The sequence below is a fragment of the Thamnophis sirtalis genome, unplaced genomic scaffold (genome assembly GCF_051295495.1).
Source record: "Thamnophis sirtalis isolate CommonGarterSnake01/CBP01778 unplaced genomic scaffold, rThaSir2_p1.2 scaffold_2, whole genome shotgun sequence".
NCBI lineage: Eukaryota > Metazoa > Chordata > Lepidosauria > Squamata > Natricidae > Thamnophis > Thamnophis sirtalis.
The window spans coordinates 172,461,121-172,482,292 of NW_028261382.1; the positions used below are offsets into that span (position 1 = coordinate 172,461,121).

At 40.9% G+C, this 21,172-nt stretch overlaps 1 protein-coding gene across 2 annotated transcripts in view; it reads right to left on the reverse strand.

Moving 5' to 3' along the window:
• The window catches only part of RIOK1 (RIO kinase 1), a 33,492-nt gene extending 18,472 nt beyond the window's left edge, over positions 1-15,020 (reverse strand). For both annotated transcript variants that reach the window (XM_087707496.1, XM_087707495.1), the window contains exons 1-9: positions 14,929-15,020; positions 11,495-11,643; positions 10,326-10,521; positions 6,551-6,641; positions 4,310-4,379; positions 3,427-3,469; positions 2,984-3,076; positions 1,093-1,205; positions 917-997 (exon numbers count right to left, since the gene is read on the reverse strand). In XM_087707496.1, the coding sequence (XP_087563622.1) occupies positions 917-997; positions 1,093-1,205; positions 2,984-3,076; positions 3,427-3,469; positions 4,310-4,379; positions 6,551-6,641; positions 10,326-10,521; positions 11,495-11,565 (758 nt within the window). In that variant the 5' untranslated portion in view covers positions 11,566-11,643; positions 14,929-15,020. The remainder of the gene's footprint in view (positions 1-916; positions 998-1,092; positions 1,206-2,983; positions 3,077-3,426; positions 3,470-4,309; positions 4,380-6,550; positions 6,642-10,325; positions 10,522-11,494; positions 11,644-14,928) is intronic.
• Positions 15,021-21,172: the final 6,152 nt, after the last annotated feature.

Sequence of the window (21,172 nt, forward strand, 5' to 3'; positions counted from 1 at the left end):
ATTTGATATATCGGATACCACCTATTAAAAAAAGCCCTACATGCAGAAAAGAGCTTCAGAAATTCAGATCATTTAATCCAATAATATTGACCTTACCTTCACAGTTATTTAGTCAGGAAATACTGCATATAAAGCAAGAAAATATATAAAAACAGCCTCACAAGCCTCTCTCAATCTTGCTGAGTCGAGAACAACTAGCACATATGTGCAAGGGGAACCTTTACCTAACATACGAATGTGATCACTCAATATGTGTATTTTTGCTATTTTCATTGCCATATTTCTGATTCTAAATGTGGATCGTTTGTACATGTTTGAAAAGGAAAACAAAATTCACGGCTTTCTCTTTTTTTAAAAAAAAAAAAGTTCTAAACCTGAAAACACAAGTATTTAAATCGTTTTGCTTTTAAAAGCACCAATTTGTTCTGGAGTTCAGCAGGAATCCTCGAACAAGGCACTCTGAAGTTGGTCCTAAAATGAGCATTTGAAAGAATTGCATCTCCTAAAGTGTTGAGAAACACTTTTCTAGAGGTAGCCACTTTAACTATGAATGTTTGGAGATGGGAGGGATTAGGAGGGATAACTCCTCTGCTATCCCCTCAATCTACTCTTACAATCGACTCTTAAAGAGCGAAGGTGGCGCAGTGGTTAGGGTGCAGTACTGCAGGCCACTTCAGCCGACTGTTATCTGCAATTCAGCGGTTCAAATCTCACCGGCTCAAGGTTGACTCAGCCTTCCATCCTTCCGAGGTGGGTAAAATGAGGACCCAGACTGTGGGGGCGATATGCTGACTCTGTAAACCGCTTAGAGAGGGCTGAAAGCCCTATGAAGCGGTATATAAGTCTAACTGCTATTGCTAACTGCTACTATCATTCCCCGAAGTCCAGCTGAAAACGGAAGAATGTCAATTCTTACCTGGTTAAATTCCTCATTTCTTTTTCTGCCCATGTCCTGACCATCTTCCTTGGGTTTCCTTTACAGTAGCCATGGCGAAACCTTGCAATGGCAAGAGGGAGATCGAATGTTTATTTTTGTAAAAAACAAACAACTGAAAAGTGAAATCCAGAAGCAAGTATGCAAGGCAGACTCACCTGAATTCTCCACTCACATATTTATCCCGATCTTTAAACATCAAAATAGAAGTTTTGTAAATCTTTATTGCTCTATTCTCGCCTTTTGCAGTGCTGGCGTGGTACACATTAGCCTGGGAAAAAAATATAATAAACATGTGTCAATAGATTGATATACAGCATACTTTTTGAGTAGTCAACCTGTTCTGACCCCCCCCCCCTTCTTCGCTCGTTCACAGACGACAGTCAGACAGACTTAAAAGGAAATAACTTTATCAGTCCTGGCTCACGCTGGCTGCGAGCCCAAAATAAACATAAATAAAGTCTCTGGCAAAAAGGTTATGCAGCAGAATGCAAAAACAAAGAGCTAATTACAGCAACACCAGGTTTACAGAAAGAAAGCAAATCACTTCTCCAAGTATCTCGTCGAATCAGGGTTACAGAAAGCAAATCACTTATCCAAGTGCCTCTCACAAACAAACCACGACTGATGAATGATGAACTGTGAACGAATGAATGAACGTTGACTTCTGCAACCAGGGCGTGGCACCATCAGTCCTTTTATCTCCAGAAGACCACACTAACGAGCCCCAGCTGCATTGTTATTCCTGCATCCCGACTCAACTCACAGCAAACTTCTGCTGAGTCACAACACAACCAATATTTTTAAATTTAGTTTGTTTTAATTAACTACTACATGGCACAGAGTTTAATACACATAATACAGAGTTTTATTTTGGATCACTGCCTGTGTACACACTGATTTGTATCTGAGTTTGTATCAACCTAGCCACTACAGTGTATTAAACATGACTTATTATTAGGTTTAGTAAATCTAATAGATCACAGGGGTACAAACCACACTCGATTAATATTTTAAATTGCCTTTGCTCCTTTCCAAACAGGTGAACCATGAACAGAATTGGGGGGGGGGGAGTCACCCGCACTTGAATCATTTTGCATAGAGATATACCACTCCTATAATAATAACAACGCACAGCATTAATGATCTGAAATAAATACATCTTTATCACAGTCTATGCGTGGAGGAAAAAAAATGGCTCTCTGTATTTGTAAGCCTATTTCCACATGTACAAAAAATGGTTTGGATTGTGTCCTGGATTTGGCGCAGAACTGCTTGAATAAAAAGAGGCACTTAATGATAGCTGCAAATGGTAATTCTGCAAATTACATCACTGTTCTGACCCCCTCCTCCGTCCAGTAACGAATGCTGAGACAAGCTTAACTGGAATGTACTTTAATTAGCAAAACACCAAAACCTCGGTGGCTGAAAGCCAAGCAGAACAAACAGATAAGGACCTTGGCACCAACTCAGACAAACTCAGGCAGCAATAAACACAGATAAGGCTTGGCAGCAATCCAGCCTGCCAAGCTCACAGTACTGTCCTCCGACATTCAATCCTGCGTTGACTTCTACAAAGAGGGCCGTGTGCACAAGTAGCTTTTTATAGTCTGGAGAGGAGCCTAATGACCACCAGCTGAGTACAATCACCTCCTGTAATTGTGTAATTGTTCCTGACGCCTAGTAGCTCTTCGATGGCGTGCATCCAGGAACAACTCACTACTGGCCTCCGGCTCACTCTCCCTTGTCTCCTCCCCACTGGTCTCTCTGTGCCTTGCTTGGAGTCGGAACCCTGTCCAGGGTCCTCCACATCCTCCAGAGCCGACTCATAGGGCCCCCTCGCTGTCGGAGTCTGCTGGCAGCTCCAACGGCTCCTGCTGGGCCACAACAGGTATCTATAAATCCTTGCCAGTTCTGATGCAGAAGAATGGAGCCTCTTTGTTTCACAATGACTTTTCAGAAATATCATAGAAAGCACGTAATACAAATCACAAGGCTTTTAAAAATGCATTGCAAGATTACTTTTAGCAAACGATAGACTCAGCCAACCTCTTTTCCAGTGCTGACACAACCATTGATCTCGGAGATCACACCTCTGCTAAGCATCTTGAAGAGAATCATCCGTGTTCTTGGATCCAGGACCTTAGAAAGACAAAACACCACCAAATCCATTACTTACAAAGATGTGGATTAAATCACGTTCAAGTTTAAAATCTAAGGAAGTCCTATTTTTTGTTTTTCCTCCTGTTTGTATCCCCCCACCTTACTTCGGTTTGTGAGCCGCCCTGAGTCCCTCCGGGAATAGGGCGGCATAGAAATGGAATAAATCAAATAAAATCAAATTAACTGTGTAATGTAAAAGAGGGATTTCACATTGACATTACAATGTTATGCACTGCTATTAAAGAATATAGCTGGCTGAAAGGTTTTCTTTTAAATACTTTGAATTCTCACAATACATTTTTTTACAACTGACAATTTATATCACTTACTTGTTCTACCGTCGCCCTATCTGATTTATCTTTTATCCGGTACCTAGCAGAAACAAAACATCGTATGATCCATTGTACCAGAATAAAATACAAATATCTCAACACTTAAGCTACATGTCAGCAATATGAAAATATTCTGGGCCAAGAAACAGGACAGAAAACCTCAAATATTCTCCAGGAATTAAAACCAGGAATCTTCATAATGTAACTGATACGGACGTCAGTCAAATGGTTCACCGACAAATGCGCGCTCGACAAAACCGCGCCGACAAAACCGCGGTGAGGAAACTGCGAGGTTGAAATCACGCCGACCAATGAGCATAGAAGCGCGCCAACAAATGCGCGCCGACGAAAGCGCGCCATCAAAAAACAACAAAAACAATGTAATAACTGTAACCCTAACCCTACCCCTGAACCTAACCCTAACCTTAACTTAAATCGGGCTTTTGTGGGCGCGGTTTTGTCGGCGCGTTGTTGTGGGCGCGTTTATGACATCATGGTTTTCTCACCGCGGTTTTGTCAGCGCGCTATTGTCGTGCGCGCATTTGTTGGTTCACGAGTCAAATAACATTAGGGTGGTTTTCAGGAAAATAAAATAGTATCACTATTAGATAAGAACGTGCCAAAACAAAATTGGAAATAACTTAATTTACCAAACCAATCTTAACCTCACTTTTTAGGAATGCATGCCTGGTCTTAAATAATCAGGCAAAAGATTCTAAGGAGGCATCTGCAGGACTTCGATGTTAATTTCGCAAGGTTATCTTAGAATGTTATATCAAAACATAACATATTAATATATTAATTGTACTACAAATCCATGCCAATCGAGTAAGTTATATATTCTCTACAACATTTATTTCTGCGCATCCATATTACTTACATATCGGCTTCTCTTTGCCTAGACTTCTCTGTAACTTTATTTATAACAGAATCAGCAAAACGCAGCTTGTCTGGAAAAAACCACACACACACATCCCACTCTTTAAAAATGGCCTCAATGCTGCATAACGTGCATAATTTCATTGTGAACATACTTCTAGAAAACAAGCAACACATTTACAACATTTAAAGTAAGCACAGTTACAGATGGTACCTGGCACCAACAAGGTTAGCTAAAATTTCAACAAATACCTCCCCAAAATGCTGGAAATGCGAATCAATACATAGAACATATTACCATTTATGGTGGACCTGTGAGGAGGCAACAAATTTTTGGAAAAGGATCAAAAATTGGCTGGAGGCAATAACAGGGGTTAAAATAGAATGGAAACCTGAAGTTTTTTTATTAGGAATTATGTCGGTGAAATACAAAAAAGAAATCCAGTATTTAATACTACATATAATTACGGCGGCAAGGATTGCCTTTGCCCAGAAATGGAAAAACAAATTAATCCCAAGCGAAGATGAAATAATAAGAAAGATTATGGACTGTGCCGAAATGGACAAACCAACCCAAGAAATCCAGGGAAAGGAAGAATCAGAATTCTACCAGATATGGGATAAATGGTATAGGTGGATGGAGGAAAGAAACAAAAAATCAATGAAGGAATATAACAAAACTCAAAAAATAATAGTTATGAGTAAAATAAGAGGGATGAAAAGGGTGAAATCCAAATGAAATACAATAGAAGGGGAAATAATATAAGGTGAGCGGTATCGATTGATGATTGCTATTATAAAAAACAAGAAGTTCCTGTTCGTACTGTATTGCATAAATGTGATGTACGTCTAATTTGTGTGTGTGTGTATTTTACACGTTTGTTAATAAAAATCTTTTTTAAAAAAGTAATTCATATATATGTCTGTCAACTGTTTTTTCTCCCTTATATTTCTTTATTTCTGTAAATGTGTTTTTATTTTCCATTTTCATTTCACATATATACTGTGCATAACCGGGGCCATATAACATTAAACAATAAACACAGCCATTCCTCTTGTCAACAATACCACCCAAAATAGAAACCCAATGTACCTCTTCGACCCTCCATACACCCTTTCTTTCACCCCCCTCCAACTTTCCATCTTCCCTCCATCATCTCCCTCTACCCTACTTCCCCTCCCCCTCTACCACTCCTCTCTCCCAGTACACTCCCTCCCTTCCTTCTCACCTTCCCTCCCATCCTCTCTCCCACCCTCTCTACCCCTCTTTCTTCTATCCCTCTACTCCTCCCTTCGGTGTATTTCTACTATCTATTAATATATTCAGTGTGTCCTATTTTTACACTGGAATTAAAGAGCAACAGTATACAAGTGCAGTCGCGTTACTTTAAAATCTAACACATACTATATATCCCCCCCTCCCCCCTAAGACCCCACCTCCCTTATATTTCTGAAGCCATTCAACTTCTCAATGTCTCTGGGAAATGTGCACAATTAAAAACCTCAAAATATAAAATTGTGTGTGTGTGTGTGAGAGAGTGAGTGAGTGAGAGAGAGAGAGAGTGAGAGAGAGTGAGTGAGAGAGAGAGAGAGAGAGAGAGAGAGTGAGAGTGAGAGTGAGTGAGTGAGAGAGAGAGAGAGAGAGAGAGAGAGAGAGAGAGAGAGAGAGAGAGAGAGAGAGAGAGAGAGAGAGCTTTGCTGGCTGAGGAACTCTGGGAGTTCAAGTCCACAAGACTTAAAGTTGCAAAGGTTGGAGACCCCTGGACTAGATGACAAGTGAGGACAGGTTGGTAATTGTGGTGGAAACCAGGAAATCCAGGTGTGATTTGTTTTTCAGCTACAACTTGCAAACCGTAGCGTTTTCCTATCCCTTCTTCCTCTTTAGGGAAAGATATGGCTAATAGAAAAAAGAGAAGCTGAGACGCATGTAGATTGGCCTACCTTGAAAGGCACCGGTGTAGGATCACCTTCACCATTTCACAATCTTATAATCCTGCTATAGTTGTTAGTAAAATATGACATGAAATGTGGAACAGGGGACTATAAGTCTATTTTTGATGAGCCAAAACGTTATTCCATCACAGAAATAAATAAAATCAGAGGTTTTTGTGCATCTCCCAGAGGCCCTTTTAATAGTTTTCCAGGACAGATTAACACATTAATCCATTGAATTTCATCTTTTTAAAAACTATCACCTGATTCAGCTCCTCGGGAACCCTGGGATTCTAAATGGTCCACTTACCTAGATTGATTTTATTCTCAAACTTTCTTAATGCTTTATTTGTAGGGGTAGACATTTTGGCTGCATTGCTGCTGGGGTTCTGTTTGTTTGCCTGAAAAAAAAACACATATATATAAGTAAAATTCCATTTAAAAACCATTCTAAAGGGCAGAGTTTCACAGATTCTGAATCTGAGAAATGATTTTTTAAAAAGCTATTGCCAAGGTGGCGCAGTGGTTAGGGTGCAGTACTGCAGGCCACTTCAGCTGACTGTTATCTGCAGTTCAGCGGTTCAAATCTCACCGGCTCAAGGTTGACTCAGCCTTCCATCCTTCCGAGGTGGGTGAAATGAGGACCCAGACTGTGGGGGCAATAAGCTGACTCTGTAAACCGCTTAGAGAGGGCTGAAAGCCCTATGAAGCGGTATATAAGTCTAACTGCTATTGCTATTGCTATTGCTATGATTATGTCCCCAGTGCTATCCCCATTATGTGCAAATTCCCCAGGCCTGCAAACACTAGTTAACAGGTATAGTCAAGTGCTGTTACAACCTTATCTATGAACAGCTTTGAAGGGTGAGTCTCACTAGAGAAAGAGGGAATGCAGAATCCTGTGGCCCATTCCAAATTCATCAGCCACGATTAAGGCCACAGGAGCAAAAGCATATATACCAAGACTGGATTACTGTAACGCGCTCTACATGGGGCTGCCCCTGAAGAGTGCTCGAAGACTGTAGTTGGTCCAGAATGCAGCCGCGTGAGCGATAATGGGTGTACCTAGATACACCCATGTTACACCTATCCTCCACGAGCTGCACTGGCTCCCCATTGGTCTACAGACACGCTTCAAGGTGCTAGTTGTTACTTTTAAAGCCCTACATGGTTTAGGATCTGGTTACCTGAGAGACCGCCTCCTGCCATTTACCTCCCAGAGACCAACAAGATCACACAGATTAGGCCTCCTCTGGATTCCATCTGCCGGTCAATGTCGGCTGGCGACCGCCCCGGGGGAGGGCCTTCTCTGTTGCTGCCCCGGCCCTATGGAATGATCTCCCCGTTGAGATCCGGACCCTCACTACTCTTCCGGCCTTCCGTAAAGCCACTAAGACTTGGCTGTTCCGGCAGGCCTGGAGCTGTTGATTAGCATCCAGCCCCATTTTAAGTAGTATGTATGTTGTGGAATTTTAAATAATTGTATTTCTATTTTAATTTTTATATATTCCCTTGTTTGTCTGTAAGCCGCCCAGAGTCCCTAGGGAATGGGCGGCATACAAATGTCAATAAACTTCCAAATTTCCAAACTACCAGCTAGCCTAAGAAACACATTTCATCAAATGCAGGAAGTATAGTAAGACATGGGTACTTGAGAGACCGCCTGCTGCCAATCACCTCCACTAGACCAATTAGATCCCACAGACTAGGCCTCCTCCGAATTCCATCCGCCGGCCAGTGTCGGCTGGCGACTACCCGGAGGAGAGCCTTCTCTGTGGCTGCTCCGACCCTCTGGAACGAGCTCCCCGTGGAGATTCGAACCCTCACCACCCTCCAGGCCTTCCGCAAAGCCCTTAAAACCTGTCTGTTCCGACAGGCCTGGGGCTAAAGAGCTGTTGCCCCCGTCTCGAATGGTATGACTGTTGTGTGTTTTTAAATTATGCATTATTATGTTTTGTTTTATTTTTTGTCTGTACCCCCTTCCCTGATTTGAATTGTGAGCCGCCCTGAGTCCCCTTCGGGGGAAAAGGGCAGCATACAAATATAATAAATAAATAAATAAATCAGTGTAACTTGACTTTCAGAAGGCTAAAGAGAGTTGGAGTTCAATGTTGAGCCACGGCATAACAGAATGCACCCAGTGAAAAAGTACCCAAAGATTTTAACAGATGACCCCCCTTTCCTTTTTTTTTTAATCCTTGTGTGGCCAGAAAAAAAGTAGATGAGAATTCCATTTTAATTAGTTGGTGGCTTAGCAATGCATGCACATCAAAGAACTGGGGTTTAAAGTAAAATACAGGCGCATACACTAAACCAGCAAAAAATCCTAGATTCTTTAGCTGCCTAGAGTTTATTTTAAACTACAATTTGGTTTGCGCATAACAAGCTGGATTAGCCAAAATGACACAGAATTGTGGTTTACTCTTCCTCTGGGTTGTGTGAATGGGAAAGAAAAGGAAATGCTTAAGCCTCATACTTTGCATGCCTGTCATTTATGCAAGCAGCACTAAGATATGGCTTACCATCGCACATTAAGACAGTAATTAACCTTAGGTAGTATTAGGTGCAAAAACGATATACCAGCTAGCGTAAGAAACACATTTCATCAAATGCAGGAAGTATAGTAAGACATGTAACTTGACTTTTAGAAGGCTAAAAACAGTGGGAGTCTTGTACTGAGTTCAGTGATGAACTATCAGCTAGTCTCTACAAGATGCTGTGACATTTTTTGTTATTCAAAACAAAATGGAATACTTAAGCCTTTAGACCAGTGGTGGGATTCAGCCGGTTCGCACCTATTCGGGAGAACTGGTTGTTAACTTTCTAAGCAGTTCGGAGAACCGGTTGTTGGAAGAAATCTCCTTTTGTTTTTTTCCCCACTTTACAGGGCTAATCCTGTAAGGAAGGCAGGAAGGAAACATTCTGGTGTTGTTTCTAGCCTAATCTTTATTGCCCTGCTTACAGAAACTGCCTCTCCGGTTAACCCTTATTACATTGTAACAGCTAAGGCGAAGCGCCCATCAACGTGAGTGATGTTGAGTTGACCACACCCACCCAGTCACATGACCACTGAGCCACGCCTACCCAGCTGGTCATTAGGGCAGAGAAAACTGGTTGTTAAATTATTTGAATCCCACCACTGCTTCAGACTACTGAATTTCCCAATGCACTGTGACTACTTTTCTATAAAATAATTTTAAAGGTTCAAATTAAAATGCTCAGAAGTGTAGCTTACAGCCGAACACATTGTCACATAAAGACTAAATCCACACATTATGGTAAATCAGTATAGTGGCCTGGTTTTATAGTCATGTTATACTACAATTTGTTATACCCACAGTCATATAATTCGATGGGATGTAATTAGCAGGGACGTCAAACTCGCATTGGCACGACAGTGTCAGGACTTTTTCCCCCTTCGCTAAACTGGGTGTGGCCAGCATGTGACACATCCAGACTACAAGTTTGATAGCCCTGTGTTGTGGCCCAGCAGGATCCGGTTGAGCTGTTGATGGACTCGGATAGCAAGGAACTATATGAGTCTGCCAGGGAAGATGTGGAGGACCCTGGGCAGGGTTCAGACTCAGAGCAGGGACCAGAGAGGCTGGTTGGCCACCAGGACGTGCCCAAGGCATGGAACAGTGGGGAGGATTCAAGGCAGTTTGTTCCTAACGCAAGACAAAGAACGGCGGAGAAACAGAAGCAGCAGCTGCAGATGCAGACTCAGAGACGATAATTAAGCCCAGGTGGTTGTGGCTTGGCCCCTCCCAAGAGAGTATATAAGTGGAGAAGTTGGGAGGGGACATTTGCAGGACACAACCGTTTGAAACAGTATTGGAATACTCTGTCTTGTATCCGTGCCTGTTGGATTTTGGGCTGCTGCCAACTATTCTTACATGTGAGTCTTATCTGGGCCTTCAGCCAAAGGAGTCGATAACTCCGTAATTAAAGAGTGGCAAACAGCCAAGCCTGTGTCTGGGTGATTTGCAAGTCGGAGGGGGTGGGTGGGTCAGAACAGCCCTGGTATATAGGAACCAGGGCAAACACATCTGAAAGTAACAGATAAAAATCCACTTATTACACACCTGTAGATTTCTTCCTCCAGCCACTGGATTCCATTTTTTCAGCTTTCCCATATCATCATCCCAATCCCACTCATCTTCCTCATCCTCAGAGATCTCATCAGATTCATCCACGTCGGCTTCCTCATTTAGTTGGGATTGTTGCATTTTAACCACCACCTTCTCCTCCTGAGATAGCGGAACAACCTGTGTGGGTTCGCTATTTTTTTTTTTAAAAAGAATATTTAGTAAACTCTTCATAGGCTGATTCCATAGTGGTTTCAAAACAATGTAGACAGCATACATTGGACACAGTGCTATAAGTGAGAATAGCTAGTCATAAAATATCCATTTACCAGAAGATGCTAACTCTCCCAGGATACTTTCTACAATCCCAGTTGGAACTTGGGACCTGGATAACTACGGGACCGCCTCCTGTCACATACCTCCCAACGACCTATAAGATCTCACATATTGGGCCTCCTTCGGGTACCGTTGACCGGGCAATGTGCTTTGGCGTAGGACGAGGGGGGTCAGAACAGCCACCCACGTTTAGTGGCAACTTTTATAAATATCTAAGACTTTCAGGAATTATGTGCCAACCTAGACTTTAAGTTGTACACAATTGATTTGTAAGAAACTGCTGGAGATAGTCGTTTCAAGATTTGGAACAAGATATTATTTGTATGTTATAGTATCCATCTATCAAGGTGTGGATTTCAACTCCTGAAAATTGCAGGCTGGGAATTTTGGACTTGATGTCAACATCTGTTAACAGGGGCTAAGTTTGAGAAACATTGATTTGGGGGATTTTATTTGTGTACGCATTATCTCTGATTGGTTATGAAAAACAGAACATCTTTAACGAAGAGCAGAGCAATCATTAACTTTTTCACATAAAGGATGAGAGAGAGGGGGGCAAATGGCATGAACCCCGAGATGACAAGTGCAAACCATTTTTTATTATTATATCATTAATGTTTCAACCATAGCATTGTTTTTTTAATCTAAAACCACTGTAATAACACTTTGCAAACATGGCAAATCAAGGAATTGTTTTCTTAAACGTGCACAAAAAAAACCTGGGACCAGTTTCTGATAATAAAGGGCAAGGATAACAAATAGAAAGTGAGCAAGGTTTATCTAAAAAAGCTCAGTTGCCCAGTATCACCTGAAAAGCATTTCTGAATTACCTGTCTGAAGCGTCAGCATCATCAAATTGTCCTGGGACTATGAAACTCATAATTTCTTCTCTGTAATTCATTACTGTTGTTACAGGATCTCTGATACCCGTCTGTGCTGTACTCCCAGTCTTTTATAAAGTATTTTTTATATATGGATGCTGTAAAAAGAAGCACATTGTACATTATAATGTATATGGTATACCTGATTACACAGGGTTGCAAGTGATGCCTTACGTAGCAGTTACTAATCCTGCACGTTCTGAGTTATGTGTAACTACAACACAATATCTGTGGATAACCAGTAGAATGTCACTCACTATATAAGCTGTTCTTATTATGCACAGAGTTTAATATAAAACATTTAATACATTTAATTTGTACTAAAGTGGGTTTTATAGAGGCGAGATTTAGGCATGCTTTTCAGGCAATCAAATCACTCACCTGGACTACGTTTAAACTTTTGTCTTCAAGGAGGAAAAAATCTCAACATGAAATTTCCCCCCTCCCTTACTATCAGCCTTTGGGGTCAGGAACCTCTGATTCTGGAAGCCATTCCCAAAGAAAGCATAGCAGAGATTGGTGGGCCGGATATGAATCCATTGAATTTGGGTGAGATAATAGCAGCAATAATCATCCAGTGGTGGGTTTCAAAAATTGTTCGAACTTACTCTGTGGGTGTGGCCTCCTTTGTGGGAGTGGCTTGCCGCCCATGTGACCGGATGGGAGTGGCTTGCCACCCATGTGACCGGATATGAAGATGCCGACGACACTTGTCAGAACCACCTTAAATCACCTCCCACACAGCACTGGCATGCGCAAGAATATGATGTCAACTTGTTTTTTAAGAGGCATCTTTGGTTTGCGTTAAAACAACTTCAACACACGCAATGTTCTGATTGCACCACAAACGCAGTAGTCATCCTTACCTTTCACAGAGGCACTGAGTTTTATAAATATGAGCATGATAGTGTAGAATAATCATATCCAAGGACCAGTGGTGGGTTTCAAAAAAGTTTGGAACCTCTTCTGTAGGTGTGGCCTGCTTTCCGGGTCCACTGGTAGAACCTCTTCTAAAAGATTTGACGAACCGGTTCTACCGAATAGGTGATAACTGGTAGGAACCCACCTCTGTAATCATCCATTGCCAAGCAAGAGGCATAGAGATGATCACATTTCCCCTTTACAGTCCACCAACTTTATTCCAGCTTTGGAAATACTAATTCTTCCTTCATCTTTTCTTCAGGAAGAATAAGTGTTTCTGCCTCGATGCTGGCATATATTGAAATCATACTAAAGCAAGCGTAAGAATTACTCTTAAGTAAACCTGCAGGAAAAGCAACATAAACTGCCATCATTTCTTTTCCTCTGGCCTACGATAATCCATTTCCTTTCCAAACCTCTTCATACTTCATTCATTGTTCAAGCTGATCGGCGGCTTGTACCGGTTTCAACCAAGTTCAGTTTCTGTCGCTGCTCCCAATACTTAGCGCAGGCCTTCAGAGAATTGGCATTATGTCCCAAAGGCAGTTTTGTCATTCCTTTTAATACAAGCCAATGCTTAATATCCCCAGCAGTGTACAGTGGAGGCCTATGTCATAAAACTACATGCCATTCGTAATCGTTTACACCTGGATTCCAATAAAATGCATTTCACAGCATATGTGTGGAATAGTGTTAACCCACATACGGTATTTGGAAGTTGAGGTTCTCTGTACTAGTGATTTATAGGCCATTGCTGTTGTGACATGTTTTGCCTAAAAAAACTATCCCTCAGGCATAGGTAGGACTATCAAACCTGGGCTACAAAAATCTGGATGATAGTAGTTAGCAGTAAGAATAGATCAATGTTTCTTATTATTTTTTTTGCAGATTTTTTTTTTATTTTTTCCCTTCTACAACACCTTACAGTCATTACATCAACATCGTTATGTCATACCTGTACATGTATATAGTATTTCGCTTCAATATTTACACACTTTATACACAGTATAAAGTCACAACCCCTGGTATGCCCAAATATGGGAGGAAGTTCACTGCTTCCATTCTCTGTCCATCGGCTCGTCATAAGAGACCATCCAAACAGAAACCCAATATTTTTACTGTTGCCTTTGTTACATTTGTGTTGTATTTGTGCTGATAAATAAATAAAGGGAGACTAGTATAGATCTATTTCAAGCTATTTAGCTCTCATCAGCTAGCCATACCCTTACAGGTTCCAATCCCAATCTCGGACGAATTAGTGATTAAAAACAAAACTTTGGATTGTGCAGAGATGGACAAATTAACACTGAAATTAAAAGATAAAAGACATGTCGGAATATTATGAAATTTGGAACCATTGGTACAAATGGCTGCAAAACAGGAATAAAATTAATTAAGCCAAAAAAACAATATATATAAAACTATATCTATCATCTATCTATCTATCTATCTATCTATCTATCTATCTATCTATCTATCTATCTATCTATCATCTATATAAACTATATATATACATATATACATATATGTGTGGTATTTGTGCTGATAAATAAATAAAGGGAGACTAGTATAGATCTATTTCAAGCTATTTAGCTCTCATCAGCTAGCCATACCCTTGCTGGGAATCGAACCTATGCTCTATTGCCTCTTAGGCAGATGTGTTAACCATTGAGCTACAGAGCTCGACTCCTTATCAGCACAAATATAACAAATGTAACAAAAAGACAACAGTAAAAAATATTGGGTTTCTGTCTGGATGGTCTCTTGTGACGAGCGGAAGGACAGAGAATGGAAGTGTGACCTTCCTCCCATATTTGGGCATACCAGAGGTTGTGACTTTAAATAAATAAATAAATATATATATATATATATATATATATATATATATATATATATATATATATATATATATATATATATATATATATATATATATATATATATATATATATATATATATATATATATATATATTTATACATATATATATGTATATACACACACACACACACACACACATATATATATACACACACACATACATACATACACACACACACACACACACATATACATATATACACATATACATATATATATGACTGTGTATAAAGGTGTGTGAATATAGAAGCTAAATATTATATACATGTACAGGTATGATGACATAAACAGTGTTGATGTAATGACTGTAAGGTGTTGTAAAAGGGAAAAATAGCAAAAAAAAATCTTTTTAAAAAAATAAATTAAACTACAGAGCAGTTCATTCATTCATTCATTCCCAGTGAATGGAAAAACCCTAATAGCGACCTTAAAATAACTTTGCAGTGCAAACAAATCACAGCCATTGACAACAGTGTAGAAAGCCCGTGCGGCCATTCTCTAAAATCAAGGCTCGTTGCTGCCAAAGGAGGCAACTTGCCAAATATTTTTTTAATCCAGCGCTTAAAGCTCATTCTACTCACCGGACTCGGGACCGGTTCCGCCCGGAACGATTCCGACCCACGAGGTCGGAACCAACACGCGTTCCGGGCTCGAAGCGTCACAAGCTGCGACTACGGTTCCTCCGGAGGCTCATGCGCAGTCGTTTGCGAACGCGAATTTCCCCGAACCGCGGCTTGGGCCGTAGCGGATGCTTTGGTTGGATTTGCGGATGACAAAATGCATTGGTTTTTTTTTTTTGGCGAGAGCTTGGAAAGGGGCGCTTCACCCTGGATTACTTAAAATAATTAGGGAGCTCCCCCCCCACAAATGTGGATTGCAAATATCGGAAGGAGCGCGAAATGCACTTAAAGCCGTGGTCTCCAACCTTGGCTACTTTTAAGACCTGTGGACTTCAACTCCCAGAGTTCCTCAGCCAGCAAAGCTGGCTGAGGAACTCTGGGAGTTGAAGTCCACAGGTCTTAAACTGGCCAAGATTGCACTGCACTCAAGAGTTATTTCTTGCCATCTCGTGGTCATCGGAGGCTTTCCAGTCCGACGTAATTCGGATTGCAAAGAATGTAGATGCCTGTTATTCGATTATTGTTTATAATGACACTTCAATCAAATAAAAAAAGAAACCGGAAAAACGGAAAAAATGTTTTAACGAAACTTTTGAGTGCTTTAATTTTTGAATACTCAACCGAATTTAGAATTACACTGTTTTGGATATAAGTGCAATGTGAAATAAATATATTTTATGGGTGATAAAATATAAATTATACATACATACATACATACATACATACATACATACATACATACATACATACAATGTATACTATATATTTAGTGTCACAACCACTGGTATGCCCCAATTATGGGACGAAGCTAACTGCTTCATGGCCAAAATATTGTCAACAAGAAATATTTTAATGAGTGTGTGTGTGTGTGTGTATGTATGTATAGTATGTATGTCTGTATATACATAGTATACATAATATGTATGTAATACATACAATGTATACTATGTATATACATACATACATACATACTGTGTTGCAATTGTGCTGATAAATAAATAAAGGGAGACTAGTATAGATCTATTTCAGCTCTCATCAGCCAGCCATATTTTTAGCTCTCATCAGCCAGCCATACCCTTACTGGGATTCGAACCTGGGCTGTATTACATACTAGGCAGATGTATTAACCACCAAGCCACAGGCTGTCCTCCGTTATCATATACTCCGTTATAGTATGTATGTATGCATGTATGTATAGTATGTGTGTAATGTATACTACGTATATACATACATACAGACATACATACTATACATACATACATACACACACACACACACACACACACACACACACACATACAAAAATATTTCTTGTTGACAATATTTTGGCCATCACGGCATATATCATCTGTGATGTTAATATACTAAGCCATAATTTACTCAACCCTATTTGGGGGTTTGCATGACACTCAGAATCATAATTGATAACAATGATGGACTGGATTCACTTGGTTACATTATATAGTTCAGGGATTCAAAGCTGAAGACATGTTGACACTTCTGTTTTTGCATAGGAAGCAGTCAATTTTTTAGTCAGATAATTGGCCGTACTATCTCTTGGATCATTACTGCAGAAGTATCTGGACATTTGCAATTTGAAAAGTTTTCTCAACATGCTTTAAGAATTCCACGCACCCCTCGTTTTAAGAACCCTTCAATCCCCCCTCCCCGAGTAATTAGCAAGTCCCAGTATAGAGAGTACAGTTGAATATATAGCATAAAACATTATGGAAAAATGCCAAGCATCAAAACTAATTTTTTAAAAATGTTTTAAGAACCTGTGCTTGCTAACTGGCAAGGAAGCCAAACTGGAGCAGCAAATATGGGTAAATAGGAATAGAGAATTGTGACCATACTACTCTGAAATGTTATTTTCCTTTTAAGGCTGATTTTTTTTTCATAATTACTTTTCCCATTTTGATTCCGGAGAAACTCCTTCTTAACTTAAGACAGTCCATTCTAACTACAGGAGCTAAGGGTAGGATTTCACAGCTGTGTAGCCTAAACATAAGTTAGAGTGGGGAAATTCTGGGTTGCAAAAAATTGGGAATACTAGATGGTAGAAAAATGATAGGTTATAGAAGTCTCTAAACTTTTATCTAGGAGGGGTGATTCAAATTTGATAGCCTTATAAAAAGGACCTCAAAAATTAAGCAACAAACACATTCACTATCTGCTACCATGCTATAGCTATAGCTAGCTATCACTTTGGCTGGCATCAAAAATTCCTTCTGAAGGCCATCTGCTGTAAGACTTAATGTCAGGGCTGCTTCGCTCAGTAACCAAGAAAGAAACCACTCAAGTTCCATTTTGCAGAATTAAGAGTACTTTTAATGGTCATGAGTAGATAGTAGCTAGGCAAAGCAGGATCTGTGGCAAAAGCGCGCGTAATCATAGATATCAATGTGTGGCCCATTCCCCTCCCCTTGGTAACCCCATCCCATAGTCCAATCCAAACACTCTACAGGTGTCATGTGGGAGACATTCTTCAAAAATCATCATCAGGTTGGTATGCCGGACAGTTGGCCTTGGCGGGAAACTCCTCTCCCTGCCACATGCGCAGTAGATGGTGAGCACAACTCCCTTCTTGTGAGCCGAGGTGGCGCAGTGGTTAAAATGCAGCACTGCAGTTCAGCAGTTTGGCTGTTCAAATCCCACCAGGCTCAAGGTTGACTCAGCCTTCCATCCTTCCGAGGTGGGTAAAATGAGGACCCAGATTGTTGTTGGGGGCAATATGCTGACTCTGTAAACCGCTTAGAGAGGGCTGAAAGCCCTATGAAGCGGTATATAAGCCTAACTATTGCTATTGCTTACAGTCACTCCGGCACAGAAAACCTCCCTCACCCAATTACCATGCCTCCCCCCTCCCCGTTTCAATGGCAGCCGAAAAGCAAGCAGCAAAACAGAGCATGACATCTAGTAGGCTTCCCTATGCAGATGGTTGCCTACTGTGAGACAGACTTCTGGACTAGATAGGCACCACTCCAGCGGGGGGGCACTGCTTATCTTCTTTTCTTACAAATTGTATGGCTTCCAAGCAGCCACTGCTTCAGCCAAGGCTCTGACTTTAATTTCAGAGTTAGCTTGGTCAATATCAGGAATCATCATTATAATATTTACATAATCCAAGCACTGCAATGACCTCGCTCTACATGGGGCAGCCCTTGAAGAGCGTTCGGAGACTTCAGCTTGTCCAGAATGCAGCCGCGCGAGCGGCTGGGGAATTCTGAGAGTTGAAGTCCAGACATCTTCAAGTTGCCAAGGTTGAGAAACACTGGCCTAAATAATGAAGGCAGAATATAAATAAATAAAATAAAAATGAGCAGGTGATTTGGGTAGCCAAAGATATCGCTTGACCAGAAAGCCTCTGTTTTTTACTTCAATGCATTCTGAGCAAAAATAACCAAGTGTTCCATGCTGGGATGGGTCAAGAGTATAATTTACCCGGAGGTGCAGCCCACCCACATTCAGGAAAATCTAGGGAGCTTGTGAGTGCGTGATTTGGGCGTGGCCCTGAAGTTAATTGTGCGAAGCAATACCTTACGTGACAAAGGTTAATTGATCTATGGATTGACTGAAATGTGATTTTCCTGTGCAGAGAACAATCTTCTTTCATTATTGTTTCTTTTGGTGGGCAAAAATGTCCTGATCACCTCATCTGAGGTGTATAAGGAGGAGTGGTAAGGGGAGAGAGTCGAAGGAGAAAGGAAGGGGAAGTAGAATAGTATGGAAGCGGAAATACACTAATGAGAGGAAGACTGGGAAGCAAAAGGGAGAAGAAAGGTGGGAAGAGAGGGATAGGAGAGAGGGTAAGGGGGGAAGATGAGGAGGATGAGGATAAGGAGGAGTGGAATGTAGAGAGAGGAGAAGGAGAAAGGAAGGGGAAGTAGAGTAGAAAATGATGGAGGGAAGACAGGATGTAGAAGAGTCGGAAGTAGAGGAGAGAAGAAGATAGGAAGAGAGGGATAGGAGAGAGGGCGAAGGGGGAAGATGAGGTGTATAAAGAGGAGTGGTAAGGGGAGAGAGTCGAAGGAGAAAGGAAGGGGAAGTAGAATAGTATGGAAGCGGAAATACACTAATGAGAGGAAGACTGGGAAGCAGAAGGGAGAAGAAAGGTGGGAAGAGAGGGATAGGAGAGAGGGTAAGGGGGGGAAGATGAGGAGGATGAGGATAAGGAGAAGTGGAATGTAGAGAGAAGGGAAGGAGGAAGGAAGGGGAAGTGGAGTAGGAAAGGAAGATGGAGGGAAGATAGGAAGTAAGAGAGAGGTAGAAGAAAGAGGTGTATGGAGAGTAGAAGAGCTAATAAGGGGTGTTAATCTTTTTGGGGCGTTGAGGACAAGAGGAACTGATGTAATCATTATTTAATACTATATGATACTGGCTATGTATAGTATACATGTGATTGTATGAAAATGGAAATAAAAATATGCGAACAAAAAATGTCCTGATCAGAGGAATAGCTATATTTTATGCTTAATTTTAAATGTTGTATTCTAATAATTTTAGATTGAAGCAACTTTGAATATGGACCGTCTTCAGCATTTTCTGCTTCAGGATGGGATCTGCCCTCCTCTGCCTTCCCTCCCTTCTCCAAGATGGAGTAGGCAGATCTGGGGTTGTGTCTAGACTTAACACCAAGCCTAAGCCTTAATAATTTTGAATCACATTCTGAGGTTCTCTCAAAGTACAAGGGGTAGGCTTGTTAGGGGCTTTGCTCCATGGGAAAGGTGCCCCACTGATGCTACTGCCCAAAAAAATGGGGGAGAGGCTCCTTCTCTTATCTGCTCACAGCAGCAGCCTGGAACACAGCTACTCCTGGGCAGTGGCTCTGGGTGGGACAACTAAGTCATTGATAAGCAGGTGGGGGCTGGAAGTATCTTTCTTACTGCCTGGAAGCCCAAGAAGGAATGGCTCTCATCAGCCAAGTCTAGACCTATTTGCTTAACTAAATAAAAGCCACAATTGACTGGTTTCACTCAAGCGCAATAAACCTAACCCATAGTTTATAAGTCAAATAAGATGTTACGCCATGGAAGCATGTCAAATACATCATAACTAACTATGGTTTAATGGGCTAAATCGCAACTGGCTGAATTCACCAACTCCCGCCTGCGGGATAAAGGTGAACAAATCACTTTAATCCCGTTCCTGATGAGCAATGTTCCTTTTTCTTTTCCTTTTTGTTTGTTTGGTAGACATAATCTCTATCTAAGAAGTAACAGAGTTGGAAGGGACTTTGGAATTTACCTAGTTCGACCCCCTGCTCATGCAGGAGACCTGTAGGCGAAACGTGGCCCCCATCTCAAAATAATCCCAGGGTTTTCTTGGGCAACAATAGCCTGCAGATTATCTGAAGGGATATTAAGAAGGGGGACGAGGGATTTGCAGAGGAGATTCTGCTGAAGAAAAATTACCTCATAAATTATGTCATTTCTACAGTTGTCACCATATCATCATTTTACCCTTTCATTGTTTCATAATTTTCCAATGCATGTTTTGATTTTCAGTATCTCCGCCTTCACCATTTCATGGGTATTTAGATTTTTTTTTGCAATCCAGAGCTAGATGGAAGCATTTAAGTAAAGACACTGGTGGAGAATTAATTTATAGTCCAAGTTCTATCTTAGGTCACTTGACATTCAGCTGCCCAGAAAAGATATCAGAAATGTGCAATGTAAAATGTTCATTACTGTACTGGAGTGGTGTTTTGTTTTTTTAAAATATAACTGTAGTAAGGAAATACGATTTGGCCTGCCTTTCTGTAAATGTCAGGAACCTTCAAATCCTCCAGAGTTCAGGAGCTTCATGAAAATATTTGCATTACTGTCGTTAGGCCTACAGACAATTGTTAACATCAAGAATACGAAGGAGCAGGAAGCCGGCACAGCAACCACATCCCACTGTTTGACTCTCATCGTAAGGGATTTCCTAGAGCAACTGCAAAGCTAGAAAAGCACGGGAGAAATCTATATTTTTCTAGACAGCTTTGACACAGGTGGTGCCTATTAGAAAGCAAACTGAGAAATATCAGATAGGCTGATTGGAGGGGAAAAAATGGCGCTTTAGAAGCAAATAGGATTCTTTTTTTATTATTATTTTATTTTTGGATATGGTCAGCAAATGAAAAGGAAATCCTAGGTATCCCCAGAGAATAATCCAGTAAAGAGTACTTTTGTCCATTCATTTCGATGGGACTGAAGCAGGG